Here is a 19,697-nt window from a genome sequence, read left to right as displayed (position 1 = left end):
CCATATGCATTATCTCATTCTAAGACAACAACATGCAGATCGCAACCACATGAACTGTGTTGTGTGTACTATGAGGACCATTTCTGTATATCTTGTTAACATGGTAACACAAGTTAATCTGCTTCCTCACGCGGCAGAAGGGGGAGTGGAGTTTGAGAAAGATCGAGCATGGGCAGTTTAGGCAGTTCACTTTGTACCTCATATAATTCTTTTAGGAAATTGAGGCAACTCATCATGTGGGTGGAAATCAGTGATCGCGTGGATTTATAGCTCCTTCCTCCTCTCTTTAAGCAGCCCCCTGTCGCCATACCTGATCTGTAGAGAAAAAAAGGGAGAGGGAGACAGAGAGATGGTGTCTAGAGAGCACAAGAGAGCCGCTCTGCATGAGAAGCTGCAAATCCTTCGCTCCCTCACCAACTCTCATGCAGTAATAGTTCTCCTATATTTCTGAAACCCTTTTGTTCTTCTCTTCTCCTCTCATCTTTCTTCCATGTAATCATTACATGTGTCTCTCGGAGTTCTTGAAAGCAGCACACGTTCAATCCCTTAACCGTGGATACAATTTTCTCTTTACTGTTTGGCAGCTAAGGAAATCCTCGATCATAGTAGACGCTTCCAAATACATCAAAGAGTTGAAGCATAAGGTGGAAAGATTGAATCAAGAAATCGCATGCACACAGAAACCTGTCGACAAGAGTCCCTTACCTGAGGTAAACACGGTTTGCCGACATGATCTTCATTCATCTTATGTTTTCTTGGGTTAATTACTTCCGACTTTAAGCGGATTGTTGAGGCTTAATGTTTCCACCAATATCTTCACAGGTGACTGTCGAAACCCTAGAGAAAGGCTACCTGATCCATGTGTTCTCGGAGAAGAGCTGCCCGGGACTGCTGGTGTCTGTTCTTGAGGTGTTCGAGGACTTGGGCCTCAACGTGCTGGAAGCTAAGGCCTCTTGCACTGACACATTTCGTCTCCAAGCCATTGGAAGAGATGTAAGACAAGGAGACATCATCTGCAGATTAGCTTCCTCTACCAAATCATGCTTTATTACGCATACTATGCAATATCGAATAGGTTAAAACGCGTCCATGTTATTGCATAGGATGCAGACTCTTATAAAAGCATCATAGTCCTAAGATCGATATTTTTAGGCTAAAAATTCAACCTGAAACTTGATTCTCAATAGTATTTAGATGTAGATACAGTACTGATTGTGTAACGCTAGAAATTCATGAGTTCCTTAGAGGCATATAGTTGACACAGGTGACTTTAGCATAAGCATAGATATTACATGCAAAACTATGCAAGATAGATTGCGTGGTAGATATTAATCACCACAAATATAAATGTGTGATCTCTATGCACATAAATGAATCATCCATCGACTGAGAATACATCATTTGAGGGTCATACTCATAGAAGTTGGTCTTAATTTCAAGCTCACCAACTTGCATGAATCAGGGTGAAAGCATGAATGCTGAAGTGGTGAAGGAAGCAGTGGAACGTGCCATCAAGAGTTTCTTCGGTGTTGGTGAATGAACAAGAGTGATGATATGGGAGGAGAACTAATCCTGTGGTGGCAAACCCATCTTTTCGTTCCCTCTTGTATCACATTTTGGAAATGGCTGCAAAGCCCTTCGATGAAGGTAGAATATTCTGTGTATTACAGCTATGGCTGAACCAATATGAAGAAGGTATGTTGGAATCTATCATATATTTTGAACTCACTGCCATTACCAGTCAAAAATTACCCATATCTTCTACTGAAAACAAAAAGCTGAAATGACCAAGGAATTGCCGGACAAGCCAAAGATAGCCCGATGAACATTTCCTTTATATATATATATATTATGGAAGACATGGCTCCAGTCTTTTTTATTTCTCTACACTGAGATTAGGATGGAGTGAGTGGTTTGTATGATCGTATGGCAGGCACTTAGATGAACAGGAAGGCACAAAAAACAACCTTAAAAGAAAAGAAAAATCATGCATGAAGAAGAATGTTTCCTTTTGATAAGATCAATTATATAGACTGTTAGAAGGAGTAAGTACTGATGTTGGGACGTCAATTCGGAAACACCAATGCATGAATCACGAAATGACAAGGAGATGAGCCGCACTCACACAGAAGCTGCTGTTTTCGCCCATCTTTAACCTGTTGGAAGGGAGTGCTTCTTGTTGTTCTCATCCTTGTAATAATATTTCCTGCGATGGTGACTGCACACCGGCTGATATGGATCGGTTGACATTAGAAACAAATGATAGTGACTGTTGGAGATCCGTATTGCTTCCATGATGTCGTCAAAGGTATCAGTTCGACGTAAATTAATGTGGATAAAACATTATTTGACCCAAAACCAAACTAATGGCAACAAAAATGTGAACGGATAAATCTAAAATATGAAAGACCATTTCTACCATATAATATTTGATAAAATTTAAAAAATAAAAATATTAGTCTGATAATAATACATGGCATCTATTTACTAAGCATTGTAGCCTAAACCCCAATTACAAATTCTAAATTTCAAGAATCGAAATCAAACTGTATAAGGGTCGATTTTAGAACCAAAATCGATTGTTCTGGTTTTGAATCGAATCATCTTTTTTTTTTTGAATTTAAAATAATTGTAAAAATAAAAATATAATTTAAAATATAAAAAAATTATATATATATATATTTTTTAATTGTGAACCGTAGTTTTGAACCATCGATTCTAGTTCAAGAACGATCAGTTCTAATTCCGATTCTCAAAAATCTAGAACCATAACGAAACCATTCAAATTCGATTCTAATTCGATTTGAAACAGGTGAATCATTATATTGATTTAGTTTTGATTTCAGTCTAATTTGATTTGGGTTAAAATATTGGTTCTATGATAACATGTAAGATCCACGAAAACCTCAACCGATCGATTTACAATGTCGTAATCTCTTTGATGGTCAACAACATTAAACATCAAGACAAAAACTTCATCACTTGGAAACCCCTCCCCGACTTCTCTCCGGTGAAGGTAGGTGTCTCATCCAGGAGAATGGATCCATCACATCCCTGTAGCCAAATCCCAAACACCCTAACTTGACATCTATTCATCATAAGCGAAAGCGCAGTGCACAGCTTTCTTACGTTGACAAAGCAATCAAAGAAATGTAAAACGTAGTCGAAGCAAAGCCCTGCGCGATTGCATCCCTCGACCACCATTCTAATGGTCGACAGGGCTTTGGGTTGAGCTGTGCTGTTGCTGGGATTGAGGAGGCGAGGATGAACAAAGTACCGAGTAATAAGGCATATCCTAGTACCACCCCCGCGATAATAGTCAGCAGCCACATCAGCACCAACACGGAGCCTCCTGGCTAATATGGTGCATTGCATTGACGTGGCACCTCGGACTCGAATGGGATGGCCGTCTGTTCCGACGTTATCTGAGGCCGTATGAGACGACGCCACATATCACAAAGCCATTCCGGAAAGCTCAGAACGATGTCGCACAGTGCGGATCCATACAGGTCGATCGACGCTCGCACAGAACGATCGCCCGAGGAGTCGATCGCCATTAACAGATCACGTATGATCGACACTCGTTCATAGATATAAAAGCCAACCTCTTGATCGGCATCAGAGAGAGAACTTCGCATATTCAATTCACTCTTATTCCACTCAACTCTAATTTAAGCTTCAAAGAAATCGAGTCGGGAAATCCCCCTCCCGACTTTGACCTAAGTGCAGGGGCTAGCAACGAAGAAGTAGGCGATGAGGCCCACAACTCAATCCGACCTGACGCTCACTTCCATCACTCGAGTCTTCACATGGGGCAATCTTGCATATCCGGGATTGGACCAAGCTATGCTGACTCATCGATCACGCGCGTAAAAGTTCACCAACACTGAGCTTGCGAAGGGAGGCCATGGTGCATGAGGACCATCTATCTAGGTTTCGAGTTGCATGCAGGAAATGGTGCTGACAAGTGCTTATGCAGGCGGCAGAAGCTGCTCCCTAACCCATTTTAGATTGTTTGGGTTGGATTGCTAATAAATAGTGTTCTCTAAGTGAGATCGATAACACATCGCATGAAGTGGTCTAACCTACCAATCAATAATTGTTCTTAAAGTTGGATTACCAATAAGTTACTGACACACCTAATGTTCTAATAATGAATCAGATGCTTCTAAACCCATGCCACAAGTTCATATACTGGTCATTCTTTTGTGAAACATGCGAAAGCTTATTGCTAATGACATTAAAATAGAAAGAGATGGAGGTGCAGAAGATAAAAGAAAATGCATCAAACCACACACTTCTTTTTGTGTTTTGGGTACACCCAACTCTCTTGTTGTTTAGCTGTTCTTAAGTTATTAGATACGTCAGCAATGATCAGATGTGATCATCATCTGCACACTAATTGAAACAAGTAAAACTTGGGCTGATGGCCCAATCAGCCCGGTTTTCATATCCAATTTCTTTTCACATACGAACCGAGGTCTTATAGGAGTCTGAATCACCTCTACCCTTACCGGTGTCCTTTGGGATCTACCTCGAAAACTACACAAGTTCGTTTATTATTGGAACAACAACAATATAACCTTTACAATAATGATAATTCTAGCTAGCCACAAGATCAAGCCATGAGAGATGAAGGCATCGACAGGGGAAGAACAGACATGGCCTTTTCTTCATTAATGCCTGAGGACACCAGCTCCCTTGTCCTGGCCATGGAACAAGTGCTTGTGATTCCTGGAGTGTTTACATAATACCAGGAGAAGTTTTGGAGGGCTGTAATGAAGTAAGCCTCTGCATGCATCGTGTGTTTTTCTCAACTGGATTAGGAATCCCAACTACGAATAATTTTAGCTTCACCTTTACCTCTAAAGAAAAGGAAGGTTAACATGGACAACTCTGAAGTATGGTTTGTTTCTTTGTCCTACAGATTAATGAAGCTTGTCTGCTTGCCCTGACTGACCCACATGTCCACTATTCATAATTGAAGAGGTCTTTCAGAGATGGTGGGAAATTGAATGGCAGGGACACCCATTCCTGCTTAAAGCCCTTTACCTTCAGACTCCAAATCTGCTGGTGCATTGTCCCACTCATCCACTCCAGGCTGCACCAAATCAAAGCTGGTGGAATTCAATGACTTCTATTTTCCAGTCACTTGGCTGGAACAGTTGTGGAAAGGATTAGCAGATGAGCGCTTGCTAAGGTGATGGCTGATGCATGTTATAAGCCAGATGTAGCTTAGTGCTTTCTTGGACTGGCAAAAGCCACGTATTGGCATGCAGGAAAAGTGAGAACCAAAACAAGTAAAAGAAGAGAGGTCCACAGAGTACTTGACATTAAGATCTTGAATTATGAGTAGGTGCTCTGGGAGTACACAACAAGAAAAATAATTATATGGAGGTCCGCAGAGGAAGCTTATCGTTGATTCATGCACCCATGCACAGAGGGAGACATATATCCTAATAATCTTATCATCAAATTGGGTGTTGAGTAGGAATCAGTTCCTATCTTTATCCCTCTTAGTGATAGCGAGAATTTGATGATCGTGCCAGTGATATCTTCACCAAGTTGATCGTTTATCGATGATCAACAGTCAGCAGACTATTCCAAGAAAGAGAAAGGATAAGTATATATGGCCGCCACCAAGTACTACACTGATTCAAGCAACACTGTCTTCTTCATAAGGACTAGTAGTTTAGCACCTCGTTTGCTTCGACACAAGATGGATAAGCTCTTCCGAAGCCTGTTACAGTGACACTTCCATCAATAAAGCTCCAATCTTGTACTGGGACAACTTACATGTCACAAAGAGTACGAAACCCAAAAGGAAACAGCGTGAGCTGTGCCACTACAAACCTTTAAGCCACGTTATTTTGGATGCAGGACAAACACTTCATCCGTAGCTATTATTAGACTAATCTTATCTTTGATGTATGAGACTGATGACCACAGAGACCACTACCGAAACACACGGCAGCAGTAGGTAAGATGAACGCTTAAGCAGCAGCACCTTGGCCGGATCCACGACCGTCGATCGGCAGCAACGGGTTCTTCATAAGCACTGCCGAGAAGCAACGCTTGAGCCCGCCGCCAGCCCTGTGTGGCACCCCGAAGCAGAAAGTTGATGTTGGGGACCCGTCATCGGACTCCTCCTCGTCGCCCCTTGATGAGAAGGACGACCCTGAGATGGAGTGCCGCCTGCGGTGATCGTAGCTGAGAGATGTTGCCGGGGACAACGATGAGGGCGACTTGTGGGACTTCCTCAAGCTGAGCTTGGGGAGTATGATCTGGATCAGATTCGACTTGGGGGACTTCCGACAACTCTTGTTCTTGGTGCTGCAGTAGTAGGAGGGCGGAGGAGTGAGAGGTGGCAGGTTGGTGCTTGAGGCGGTGTGCTTGGGCGTGCCAGGCTGCGACTCCCATAAGAACGGGACTGCGCCGGAGGCCACCCCGTAGTACACCCTAAATGACGGGTGGGTCAAAGAGCTTTCCTTGGACAGCAGCCTGCAGTAGAACTTGTCATCTTGTTTGATCTGGAGAGACGGTCTGGGAAGCTCTGAGCTGCTGGAGAGCATCCTCAGTTGTGAGAGAGAGAGAGAGAGAGAGAGAGAGGCGACCAGTGCTTACAGACAAATGAATCGTGGACTTGCTGGGTCTTCAGCTTTGTAGGTCAGAATTAACTAGGTGAGATGCTGATGTATAGAACGTGCACTTGCATATATATGCTTTCTGACTCATAGGAGCATGTCATGATACATTAGACTAAAATTTCACCATGACCTTATATCTATATACATATATATTAATGGATGAATGGCAACTGACACTCTAATCAAGCTTCTGTGAGTGGCAAGCATCAATACTTGGGGCAAACACCGATGTGATGGAGCGCAAGGCAGACCATTCATTGTGGTTATTAGGAGAGAGGCCAGTGGTTTGGATAGAAGGGGTAGGTCGATATGGGGGATGAAATTAATACGGTGGTGGTGAGAGATGGGAAGACCATTTATTGTAATAGTATGGTTGTGGCTTTGTGATATTGAGCAGTTAATGCACCTACTGAAGGTTGAGCGTAGTTGTAAAGATGATTGTTGTCATATATATATATATATATATATAGCTGAATACTTGTTCATACAAATGTCCTGAAGTAATTGCACTCATAAAATGAGTAATTCTAAAACTCATGTTTCATATACTAAGCAAACAAAAATGGGAGAATATTTTATGATGATTATATGATAAGGAATATACTAACAGTTAATTATCATATGATACAATCATTATATTGAAGCTATCATGAAAGAAAAAGGATCATGTTACTATCCACCACTCATCTATTCGCGTTGACAAAAGTCCAAAGCAAATAATTCGGGGTTTCTTTCCCCTACCGCTCACGTAGACAAAACATTAAGAGGGAGATATTTGGTCGATTACAAGTTAACCCCTCCAAAACTAGGTATAAAAGCTAATTCTTGGCATAACGTCGGGGAGCTTTTTTTGAAAAAAATATACACCCACTAAGAGATCTTAATCACTAGCTTAAGTATCGAAATGATCGAGTCGAGAAATTTTTTTTTATATCGATTTTAGTGTATGTGCTACCTTGGGAGTTGGATATTTTCACATCAAAATCATCTCAAAGCTATCTTGGTCACTACCTCGAATATTCTTACACCCTTAGACCATATATGGTTAACTTAGACATCAACGATAATTTTCTCTAATACTATATAAAGCACAAAAATATTTTCCTCTCTTTATCAATTTCGTTTTATGTTGTTTTATTGAGAATGCGCTGGGAAGCTTAGGGCTACATCTACTATATAATTATATATGCCACATACAATAATCAACAACATAGATTCAAACTATTGGTATAGAAGAACTCCATCCTTCGACAACCACCACCTTTGGTGGATGAGATGGTCGAACTTTGCTCATCATATATATATATATATATATATATATATATAAAGCACAATCATTTCTCATTTTTATGGCTTGAAATCCTAATGAAGTCACTGTGCATATACTACACTAATCACTAGTAAATGAAAGGCGAAGATTTTATATGAAGATGACATAAACCCAAGGCAAGATGTATTGTAATACTCGATCGAGAATGCAGAATAATGGGAGACAATGGTGAATTAGTGCGACTAAAACAAGCTCACCAAATTGACTTAATGGCAATTGGGTCAACATTACTTACGAGTCATCCGATGCGGGTTCTTCGGCACCGAAAGATTTGGAGCTCCCTCCTCCATTGTTCTTCTCTCCCGTGCATGGGATACTGCATGTAGATCGCAGCAAAACTGCTCTCATGTTAACTTGTCGGAGTTACAATTAAATACTTCATGTCAGTGCATTTATTTTACAGTAGATGTCGATGGCCGTAGCACGATTTAATATTGTGGTTGGAATTCCGGCAAGGTTGATGCAATGGTTACTATCTTCTTAGTGTTCTCGAGGTGAAAATTGGCTCACTCTTCAACTACAGTCATTTTACATGAGAGCATTTCACAATATCATATCTCAGTGATTTATGATTATATTATTATTGCACTAATTTTTATTAAACAAATTTTTTGTTTTTATTGGGATGGATACCGGAGATATAGGATTTGCATGAAAATGATGTTGAATCAGTTCATGAGAAATATCCATTCATAAGAATATATCTATTTATGATGTATGATATAACATTGTCTCGAGGTATTTAGGATTGATTGCCTACTCTCCCTCCATATGTAGCGTCTCTTTCTATAGGGTTTATGAGCTCCGATCAATATGAATAAATGATATATTCAACTTGTGATTTATGATGACTTTATGTATAATATATTGCACGGTCTAATTGTACAATATTAGAATATTAAGAATAAAGTAGAACAACAAGCAAGATCGTCGATATGTCCGAGTGGTTAAGGAGACAGACTTGAAATCTGTTGGGCTCCGCCCGCGCAGGTTCGAACCCTGCTGTCGACGCGCTTTTTTTTCTTTTTAATCTTTTTGGGCCTTTAACTGGGCCGAAATAGAGCCCAACTTCTCAAATGATGCACAGCCCAAAGAAGTCTCAAACCTCATCTTTATGCCTACCGCGTCCAGGAAGAAGATGTATGCAGACTGACATCTACAACTGGCTACCAGCCGCCACCAATCGTAGAGAGCTCATAAATGGACAGCAACAGCAACAGCAACAGTGTTTACTATACGACTCCTTTGGACGTGCATGCTTGCATGCCGCATACATTGATGGCTCCTCCACTCTCATCTCGGACTACCCACCCTCGTCCACGGACATGAAATTAACGCACTGTAGCATTGATGTGTCGTAGCGCTGCTACTGTTCCTCCTCGCGTCGTCTCCCCCCGCTGAAAAGCTGCGATCATGCCCGTGCACCGCCAACCGAGGGGACTCCGCTGCTACGGAACGTAGAGGCGGTTGCCGCACTTGCACCGCCACGCCTCGGGGTAGTACTCGGAGGTCACCGGTGTCCCGGGTGGGACTGGCACGTGCACCGGCCGGCACGGGGTGCACTTGCCGCACTTTGACGCGCACCGCGGAGGATACGACCCCGGTCCCATCAATCCCCTCCGCTCCCCCTCCTCCTCCGCCGCCGCCGCCGCCGCCGTGCCTACCTCACGTGCTGACCACGGACCCTGCAGGGCACAGTCGCTTCAGAGGCAGTGCAGTCGTACTAGTAAACGCTCGAAGACGGAAACCCGCGCATTTTAGCGGAAGAGCGCGTAAGTTTTCTACGTTGCGCCTCCAGTCAAGCTTTGCAGAAGTCGCATCAATCGTGCATCGTAGCGATTGATATCATTTCTCGTCGCTTCACGGCAAGAAGAATCAGAGAAGAAATCGAGTGAGAGAAAGGAAGTGCACCTGCACGAAAGACTTCGTTCTCGCGCTTCCTATCCCTGTAGCAGAGAAATGGAGAGATGGAAATGTTATATGATTGCAACATTGGCCGAGGAAGGAGAAGCGCATGCATACAAACGCAAAGCAGCAAAGCATCTACAAGATTTGACTGGAACTGCAGATGATTACTGCTTAGATCTCCAATGGCACAAAAGAACAGGGTTCTAATCACCTGTTTCCTCGAGAAGAGCAAAGGCCGAAAGGAAAGAGAAAGAAACACAGCACAGAAGCGCCATCCTTGACGCCCATCCTCCTCTCATTTTCCCCATCCTCTTCTGCGAAGAAGGAAGCTCCACACAAGCCGAAACAGCGGGGAGGAACGAGGGAAGCAGAGTGTGTCGCAGACCTCGAAGTACCCCTTACCACCTCTCTCCCGATTCACCAAGTCTGCCTTCGTTCACCCTTTGTGCTCTAATCCCTGTGGGAACTCACTGTGTTTGTGTTCTCCGAAGCCAAAAGAGAAAGATCACCTGTAGCATTCTCTCGTTTAAAGCTCTTCTTTCCTGCTGCTTTATTCTCCAAAGCTACCAACTCTTTCTCCGCTCTGCCACCTGAGTGCACGCTTCTTGTTATTTATTGACATCGCTCGGTATCAAAGTTAAGCTATAGATCTGCTGATGCGATCTAAGGTACCACTATTTAATCCCAAGTAGCACTTCTGTGAGTCACATGGCAGTGAGGCAAGGTGCAGTTTGGTTGGGTCCAGGTAGGGGAATGCATGCATGCTAAATCATGGTTGCACTTTAACCTATTTGTATAGGTTTCCATGTGATCTAGATTATTGTTTTAGGGGTGAAAACAGTACAGTAAGAAATTGTGTTGCAAATGCTAACTTGAGGAAATCAGATAATAAGTTGAGCTACAAGAATACAATGTTTTCGAAGTAGTAAAGGTGTCATATCAATGTCTTCCAGCTGTCCTTCACTGCAACCTTAAACCCATATGTGATAGTGATGAGATCATGATGAAAGCAAAGCGTTAATGTAAATGCTGGAATGTAATTGACAAGGGAGGAGAAAGATGGATGGAAAACATTAGCAGTGAAAACAGGTGAGAATCCAATGGTACAGTTTCTGAGGCCTTACAAAGACCCAAAGAAAAGAAGGAATCTCTGCATCCAATGTTGGTGTCTCATCCACTGTCCTCTACCATCATTGGTCTCCTTGTCTGATGCAGCAACAATTTGCTCTTCTTCCTTCGTGATAAGCTATCATCTTAAACACATCAGCATCTGTGAGGTGTCTGTAAGTCTAATCCACCATCGCTGCTGTCAGGTATTTGTCTTAGGTTTTGGCAAGGTCACTCAGGTGACAGATCTCACCAGGCAAACCGAGAACCGCTTTGGCTTTCAGACAACAGATAAGAGAGTCATGCTAGAGAGAGAGAGAGAGAGAGAGGTTGTCTCTAACAACTGGATCATGTACACGTGATGTCCACTGCCCAACAAGATCATTGATCTTGAGGGTGTCTCAAATGAGAAAGGTTGCATGTTCTTCCTGAATCCCCCTCCAAAGGCGATGGCGACTCCAAAGCTCGAGCTATTAAAGTGAAGAATCCTTTTCAGAACCCATCTCCTTCCATGCAACTCTTCTTAGCCTTTTCTCCTTTAGGTCCAAACAGCCATGTGCCATCCAACTGCAGGAACGAGGACCTCCGTGGCCTGTGCTTGGCTCACACGAACCTGAGCTGTGGGTTTGGTAAACGAAGGACCACAGAGGGAGAATACCATGGCGGCCTTGCGCTTTTGTTCCTTAGCCATGGTTTCCATATTCCCTTGGGCACAGTGGTCTGATCTCTGCATGCAATTTACTGCTCAAATGTAGCAACCCAACAACTCCATGCGCACTCTTTTGCATGCCTTGTGAGCCTGACACCGTTGCCATAGTTGGGTGGGCTGAGTTCAGTTCAGAAGCCAGTGACAAAGGTGACTTGAAGGCTTCGTCTCAATTAGAGTGATGGAAATCTGGATAGCTAAACATGTTGCTTCCCTCCCATGCCCATTGCTAGCCACGAGCACATTTTGGAGTGCTAACATTAATTGGACCTCCGCAGACTTGACCAACAAGAAATTTACCTTGGTGTTCTTGGTGCAGCAAAAACAGTGGGGAGAGTACCTGCTCCATAAGATTGAGCTTGTGATATGAAATATATCAGAAGTTAGACATGTCTATACTCCAACAACGTTAGCACATGATTAGGGTCAAAGCTTTAGCCACTGTCTCGATCACCTACTTAGGGCTCAGAAACAAGGATTGGAGGATAAGGAAGAGCCCTGTTGTGCCCATTTGACAGGATGGACTAAAGAGGACATTAACCAAGAAGGAAACTATTAGAATGTACCCAACAATGGGGGAATGCACATTTCCAACATTACGCTTGATTGTCTTCTTTACTGGATCCGGTTTGTGTTCTTATGTGTACAGAAGAACTCTTAATCATCCTTAGCCCGAAAGAGGAGGAGAGTCTCCATCATCTTCCAGCTCACAACACTGTGGTGGCCTGCATGTTTTGATGGTACGCATGATATATTGTATCAGGTCTACAGATATGTTGCTACCAGCAGAGGCTAATTAGTTTACAGTCCGTGCAGTTCAGTGCAACACCCATTATGTTTCAGATTAGTGTTGACAGAAGAACTTATCCTCCGAGCTGATGGTTCAAAACTAGAATCACTGTGGACAAAGTATGAATGAACTATATGTATTAACTATATATGCATTCTTTGTTTCCTATTTACCTTAATAGACATCTACTATATATGTTGTTGTTTGGGAATAGAAAAGTTAAATGAAGTTTTGGATGTACCTCTTAGGATTGAAACTTGTGTCCTGGGAGTATGCATGCAACGTACGTAAGTGTTGCAAGGGATCCAAATTCCTGCCTTCCCTTTGGTTGTGGCGGCATGAAGTCATTGGCTTGAGAGTGCCACGGAGGAGTTGACTTGGATAGCTCGGTCAGTATCACCAGGTTAATCTCTGTAGGAAGTGTGGTTCTACAAATAGATCTGTGTGCATGTCAATCAAGCAGAAATGACCTTTTTAGTCTGCGTTAGTGTTGCCTTTCCTGTGAAGCGAAGGAGACTTGGTGGAACATCCTGAACTAAACAGAATCGATTACCCAAGCTTGGCCAGAATGATTGCAGTATGGATGTTGGACCAACTTCCATGAGCTGAAACCAAGTCTCTCAGATGTTGAAGCAGTGACCAGGAACTATCCTAAACCAATCTAAAGCAATTGTCATATGATAACTGAAGGAAAGGGAAGATTAACCATGCTAAAGAAACATAAAGCTTGAAAGAATATACACCCAACCTACATGATGCTGTCTGTGTCAGGAGCTGAAGATGATTTCACTGAGTAGCTTCCAGGAGGGAATGCAGCCATGACACAGGTTCATTGATTATTGGTCACAAAACCAATTAGGAGACATTGATAAAATGATAAAACGAAGAGTGAAATTATAAAGGTAAAGAGAACACATATTTTAATTACTGTCTATTTATACATAGTGAAAGAAAATATTTTTTTCAACTGAACAGCGAGATTTCCTCGTGCAGTTGAGGAAATCTCATCTGCTATGCAGTTGAGGAAATCTATCATCTGCTATGCAGTTGAAGAAATCTCTCTATTATCATGTCCCCACAAGATCTCGCACGAAGTGAAAGCCGGTGCAATGTATTTCATGCGCGAGTGGAACATTGGATTGATGCATAAGTAGGTAGCTCCAACATTGTCACAATATATTATAGGAGTAAGGGTAGAGCTGACTTTGAGTTCCTTGAGGAGATTTGTAACCCAATTGAGTTCAGTAGCAACAGTAGCGATGACATGATATTCAGCTTCAGTTGTAGACCGGACGACTATCTTTTGCTTCTTAGAACTCCAACTGATTGGATTAGACCCATGAAAGATGACATACCCTGAGGTGGAGGTGCGATCATCAAAGTTTCCCGCCCAACCAGCATTAGCAAAGGCATGGAGATGAAGTGGAGTATGTTTGCGGAGAAAGAGACCATGATTGAGGGTCCCTTTAAGATACCGCAAAATTCATTTAACCACAGACCAATGCATAGCAGAAGGATAGTGCATGTATTGTGATAGTTTATTGACTGCAAATGAGATATTTGGATAGGTGAGAGCTAAGTACTGTAAGGAGCCAAATACTTGGCCGTATTGAGTTGAGTCTGCAAGAGTGCTGCCATCATATATTTTGAGTGATGCACTAGTAGAGAGAGGAGTTGCAACCTCCTTTGCATTATGCATATTTGTCTTTGATAATAAGTCTTGAATATACTTTCTTTGTGATGGAGGAGACCTGAGGATGTAAATGTTGCTTTCATTCCCAAAAAGTAGCTTAGAGGTCTTAAATCTTTGAGGGAGAATCGATCAACCAATTGCTTTAAAAATATCTGAATCTCGTATCATTGCCTGTGACAATAATATCATCTATATACACTAGAAGATATATTATATTTCCATTTTGTTGTCGTAAGAATAAAGAGGTATCAGACTTGGAGTTGATGAAGCCAGTTGATATCAGAAACGATCCAAGTTTAGTATACCAAGCTCTTGGAGCCTGACAGAGTTCATAAATGGCTTTTTGTAGTTTGCAGACATGTCTCGGATACTGGTGATGTACGAAGCTAGGGGGTTGCTGCATAAAGACATATTCAGTTAGAGTCCCCTGTAAAAAGGTATTATTAATGTCCAGTTGGCGTAAGTGCCAGCCCCTAGAGATGACCAAACTTAGAATAAGCCGAATTATTGTAGGTTTAACTACGAGGCTAAAAGTCTCTATGAAGTCAACTCCAGGTCATTGATGAAACCCTTTGGCAACTAAACGAGCTTTGTATCTAGTAACAGACCCGTCTGAGTTCTGCTTAATTCGAAAGACCCATTTACACCTGATGATGTTTTGTGTAGGATAAAATGACATAAGAGTCCATGTAGAGTTATGGAGTAGAGCATCATATTCTTCACACATGGCTTTACGCTAGTGTGGAGATTTTTGGGCTTGAGTGATTGTGGTAGGTTCACTGGTTTAAAGATACCACTTTTTGAGCGAGTTATCATTGGATGTTTAGGAGCTATAGATTGTGGTATTGGTATGGGTGGTGGAGAGGCATTGACATGGATTGGGTTAGGTTGAGATACATCAGTGGCACTAGGTAAATAACATTGTTGTGTTTATGAGGATATGACACCAGTAATGAGTGATATTTGTGAAGAAGGAAGAGGAAAAGTAATGGAGGGAGTGAGGAGTTGTTGAACCGGGAGAACAAAAGAGTGGATCTTGAGAAAAAGGACTGGATGGTTTGGTGAGAGATTCGTTTAAGGGGATCGATGGTATACTCCAGTGATGTATATTTGTTGGAGTAGCTTGCATGGTAGGAGACTCATGGTTTTGAAATGGAAAGGCAGACTCTACAAAAATAACATGACGGGAGACAAAGACTTTTTGAGTTTTAGGATCGTAGCATCGAAATACATTATATTCAAGAGAATATCTTATGAAAATGCAAGGCTTAGATTTTGGTGTGATCTTGTGTGGTGTATAGGGACGTAGCCACGTATAACATAAACAACTAAATATACTGAGTTTGTGAAGATTAGAGGATTTAAAAAATAGTTTTTCAAATGGTAATTGATATTGGAGGACTAGAGTGAGTATAGTTTCTACGATATATCGATGTTTGCGTTCAGTAGAGCCAACTACTTGAGGAGTGCGTTCAGCAGAGCCAACTAGTTGAGGAGTATGTAGATGTGACTTAAGGTGTTGGATGCCACAGGTTTAGAGGTAGGATGTAAGGGCTTGATATTCACTGTCACCATCAGAGTAGACTGTTTTAATGGTAGACTGGAAGAAATTTTCGACCAGCTTTTTAAAGTTGGCAAAGATTATTGAAACTTCTGATTTATGACGGAGAGGGTATATCCATGTGTACTTAGTAAAATAGTCTAAAAAATAACATAAAATCTAAACTTATCAAAGGAGATGACGAGAGCAGGACCCTAGATATCAGTATAAATAATTTCAAATGGTATAGAACATGATATGAAAGAAGTGCCAAAAGGAAGTCTATAACTTTTATTACTGAGACAAGCTTCACAATGAGTGATAATACTTGTATTTTTAAGAGTAGGAAGAGAATAATGAGAAAGTAATTTATTTTGGATAGAGAGTGAGGGATGACCGAGACGACGATGCCATACATCAATTGGAGCTGCAACTGAGGAGTAGACAGTGGGTTGTTTTATTTGTGGAACTAACAGTCATTCATAAACATTATCTTTACTCTGGCCTTGGACCAAGGATGCCCCCATGCTCAAATCTTTGACAAAAAAGGAGTTAGAAAAGAATTCAATGGAGGTATTATTTTGTTTGTAAAATTGAGAAACAGAAATGAGATTTTGTTTAATGTGAGGTGCACACAAAACATCATCGAGTGTAAAAATTATGGTAGGTGAATTAAATATTGTAGAACCAGTGTGAGTAATAGGAATTCCTTTGCCATCATCGATGATGATGTATTCATTTCCATTGTAGTTGTTGTGGATGGACAAGTTCGGTAGATCAGAGGTGATGTGATGAGATGCATCAGAATCCACGAAGAATCCACGATCTAATTTAGATCACTAGTGTTTGGAGTAGTCGTGAGATTTGCTTGAGACCAATGTGATTGAGTAGGGAGTTTGAGTCGAGATCGATAGACCTTTGTAGAATGACCAACTTTATCACATAGTTGGCACATAACTTTTTGTCGGTGGTGAGGGCGCCAAGCTTGCTGAGGAGTGAAGTAGCCACCTTAGGTGTTATGATTGGAATATTGATGATGTTGAGGAGGTATGGTTTGTTTGGAGCTCATAGGTTCAGGAGGCATCTTAGTTAAACCTTTGTTGACAATCTTGTTATACGGATTGCCCCTCCTCGTAAATTTTTAACTGACTTGAGCTGTGATGGATGGTCTTGGTAATTTGTTTTCACGCTTTAGATATATCTCATAGTCAGTCAGCTTATTGTAAAGTTCTTCGAAAGACACTGATGAGTCATGTGCCCGTATTATTATTGCCAATTTCTTGTACTCGTTGCCGAGGCCGTTGAGGATATGAACAGTGATTTCTTCATCACTGAGAGAATAACCTATCAAGGCCAAGTTATCGATGATAACATTTATGTTGTGTAATCAATAACAGGACTTCCCTCTGGTCTAGTTATCAAGAGACTGGATAGGAGACTAAGCATGCGTGTGCGTGAACTATTCGTTAGGGTAGTTTGCAACTTGCACCAGGCTTTGGCAGCAATGTCACATGAAGATATGAGCGGGACGAGAGATCCAGCAACCGAGGTTTGAATTGCCTGGAGGATGAGATGATCCTGGCGTAATAATAATTTGTGGTCCAGATTTGATATTGGACTGGGTGCTCCTGGGATGTTTAGCATTGTCGGTGAACAACGAAGGGAGCTATCGACATAGCCTAGAAGATCATAGCTAAATAGGAGATTAAAGAATTGAGTACTCTAGGATGCGTAATTGCCACCTTTGGATAATTTGAAGGGGATGAGGGTTGCTACATTGATGAAAATAAGGCTTGGATGTGGGAAAGTACTATAGTTCCCTGCGGGAACAACAATTGGAGCATCAGAGGTAGATGATAAGGACATATAGAAGTAGGTAAAAGGTTGCAGTGACTCCAATGATCAGGGAAGAAGTGGTGGTGGTGCATATAGTGTCACCTGAGGAAGGTTGTTGGCAAACGAGGTCTTTGTTGAAGGAGAAGGTTAGCTTTGTGTAAGACAGCTGCAGATCTTTATGCAGCAGATAAGCAGTTAGGAATCTAGGCAGTGATGCAGCAAGTGGTGTGAAAAGGTTCCAAATGTTGCTTGTTGAGGCGAAGGTGGAGCAGGACGCAGTGGCTGCCCCGATCACTGATCAGAGGCATCAGGAGAGAACTGCAAAGATTGTTCGGTAACCGCAAAAAGGGATGGTAGGCCTGCACCAAGACAAGATCCTCGCTAGGACCAAGATGTGACCCGGCAGGAGCATGTCCATAGGAAGATCAAAACGCTACCATAGGATGCCACCGGAAGTAGTGAGGACGATATTGTCGGAGGCGAGGACAACGGTGGCGGAGGCGTTGGCAGGAGTGGAAGGTGGGAGGTGAGAGGTGGGTGAATGCGATGGCTTGAGATCGTGCACGCAGCAACGATCCACGCGGTGCTGTGCGTGGTGCAGTTGTATGTATATGTAGAGGAGAGCGTCGGACCGCCTAGTGTGTAGACTGTTGACGGCACAGGCGTCCCCTTCGATCTCCTCAAGTCTGCAGACTGTTGTGATAGATCAGTGAAGACTATCGTGGTGAGGAAGATGAGGATTGGTCGTGGAGTCTCGCTTAGGAATATGGTTACAACGGCGATGGTCGCTGGCCCGAGACAGAGGTTCACACCTCTCTATTATCGAGAATGTACATCTCAATTAGTGTCATATAATGTCTATTTATATATAATAATAATAAAAAAATTTCTCAACTAAACGATAAAATTTTCTCGTATAGTCTTTGAAATCTTATCTGCTAAGCTGTCGAGAAAATCTCTCATCTATTAAGAAATCACTATCAGATATATCATAAGGTGGCATCGAGTATTGTCCAAGCACCTTTTGTTGACAAGTAATTCCATATATCCATTGAGATCTGACAAGTTGATAGATGGTCAAAAACCCATTGTCCAATCACCTTTTGTTGCCAGTGAACAGACAGTCTGCAGAATACGGGGCCCTGAAATTAAGTAAGCACTATGTCATGATCTTAAGCAGCAAAGGGCAGAATGATTCAGATCTGCCAAGCAAGCAGCAGGAAATTAACCTGGCTTGTAATCACATTCTCTAAGAATCTGTCTATAAAAATAGATTAATAGCATCAAGATGATTGTCTAGAAGAAGCAATGTGAAACACATGATAAGCTATGATATTTATATACATAAGATTTGCATGTAGCACCAGATTCACTTGGGTTTCAACCTTTGAGACATATGAAGAGCACCCCCATACAGACTACAGCTGATGCGCATAACCTGTAGCCTACATACAGACTACAGCTGATGGGCTTACATGGACTTGTAGGAACTCTGTCTCCGGCTTTGGGGAATCAAAGTGTTTCCGACTACATGAATGAATTCATGGTTTCGACTTGCATGCATTTTTGCTTGGAATGCTCGTTCCGGCTTTGGAAAACACAGACAGATGGTTTTGGCTTACATTACACTTGACAAGTCCCCCCCCATGCACGCATGTATGCATGCATTTGCTTTGGGAACCATATGGCTTTGGAAAACCGATGGTTGCGGTGTTGCTGATTTCAGCTTCTTTCCGGTTTCGTGGAGCTATCAATCTGTGGGCATCACAAACAAGGTTATGGCACTCTCTACACCACACCACGCCCCACTTGGAAGTAGTAGGAACTAGGAAGTAGGGTAGATCTCCTCCCATTAAGTAATTGCAGTTTGATCCTTCTCCTTGCAAGGTGTGCGTCAAAAGCTACGGAGTAATCCTGCTTGAAGTCTCACAGCACACGGACAATGCAAGCAGACAACAGCAGTGATGTCCACTGGAGATATTAGGTATGACCAAACATCACAGCATAAAATTGGGAAAGATAACATTAAGTAGTATGATAAGGTGCAGAATCGAAGTGGTCCAGTCTCCTATTATCGCCCTCGTTTACAGGTAAGATTGCCTGATTAAGAGATAATGATGCACATATGACGTTCTTTAAG

General features: G+C 42.1%; 2 protein-coding genes, 1 long non-coding RNA gene and 1 other non-coding gene across 4 annotated transcripts; 2 read left to right on the top strand and 2 right to left on the bottom strand.

Moving 5' to 3' along the window:
- The first annotated feature begins 245 nt into the window (after positions 1 to 245).
- On the top strand, positions 246 to 1,706 carry LOC135611912 (uncharacterized). Its single transcript, XM_065107558.1, has 4 exons — positions 246 to 427; positions 585 to 710; positions 823 to 993; positions 1,463 to 1,706. Exons 1-4 carry the CDS (start codon positions 350 to 352, stop codon positions 1,538 to 1,540), a joined length of 453 nt encoding a protein of 150 aa, XP_064963630.1. The 5' UTR covers positions 246 to 349; the 3' UTR covers positions 1,541 to 1,706.
- A 3,965-nt stretch (positions 1,707 to 5,671) lies between these two features.
- On the bottom strand, positions 5,672 to 6,658 carry LOC135611911 (uncharacterized). Its single transcript, XM_065107557.1, has one exon. The coding sequence runs from the start codon at positions 6,570 to 6,572 to the stop codon at positions 5,994 to 5,996; it is 579 nt and encodes a 192-aa protein (XP_064963629.1). The 5' UTR covers positions 6,573 to 6,658; the 3' UTR covers positions 5,672 to 5,993.
- Positions 6,659 to 8,906: 2,248 nt separating this feature from the next.
- Positions 8,907 to 8,988, top strand: TRNAS-UGA (transfer RNA serine (anticodon UGA)). Its single transcript has one exon. It is a non-coding gene; the product is annotated as a tRNA-Ser (tRNA).
- A 646-nt stretch (positions 8,989 to 9,634) lies between these two features.
- LOC108952860 (uncharacterized) lies at positions 9,635 to 10,422 on the bottom strand. Its single transcript, XR_001978016.2, has 3 exons — positions 10,097 to 10,422; positions 9,889 to 9,923; positions 9,635 to 9,662 (listed from the first exon to the last, which is right to left on the bottom strand). It is a non-coding gene; the product is annotated as an uncharacterized LOC108952860 (long non-coding RNA).
- Between the last annotated feature and the right edge of the window lie 9,275 nt (positions 10,423 to 19,697).

Source organism: Musa acuminata, chromosome BXJ2-5 (genome assembly GCF_036884655.1).
Source record: "Musa acuminata AAA Group cultivar baxijiao chromosome BXJ2-5, Cavendish_Baxijiao_AAA, whole genome shotgun sequence".
NCBI lineage: Eukaryota > Viridiplantae > Streptophyta > Magnoliopsida > Zingiberales > Musaceae > Musa > Musa acuminata.
Note: the sequence above shows the minus strand (reverse complement) of the source record. Positions and strands in the feature narration are given on the sequence as shown.

What these genes read in the sequence shown, in the direction of transcription:
- LOC135611912 (XM_065107558.1), top strand. Translation starts at nt 350, where the DNA reads ATGGTGTCTAGAGAGCACAAGAGAGCCGCTCTGCATGAGAAGCTGCAA. An exon ending in CCCTCACCAACTCTCATGCA is followed by an intron (nt 428 to 584) that starts GTAATAGTTCTC and finishes ACTGTTTGGCAG; the next exon opens with CTAAGGAAATCCTCGATCAT. An exon ending in TCCAAGCCATTGGAAGAGAT is followed by an intron (nt 994 to 1,462) that starts GTAAGACAAGGA and finishes TGCATGAATCAG; the next exon opens with GGTGAAAGCATGAATGCTGA.
- LOC135611911 (XM_065107557.1), bottom strand. Translation starts at nt 6,572, where the DNA reads ATGCTCTCCAGCAGCTCAGAGCTTCCCAGACCGTCTCTCCAGATCAAA.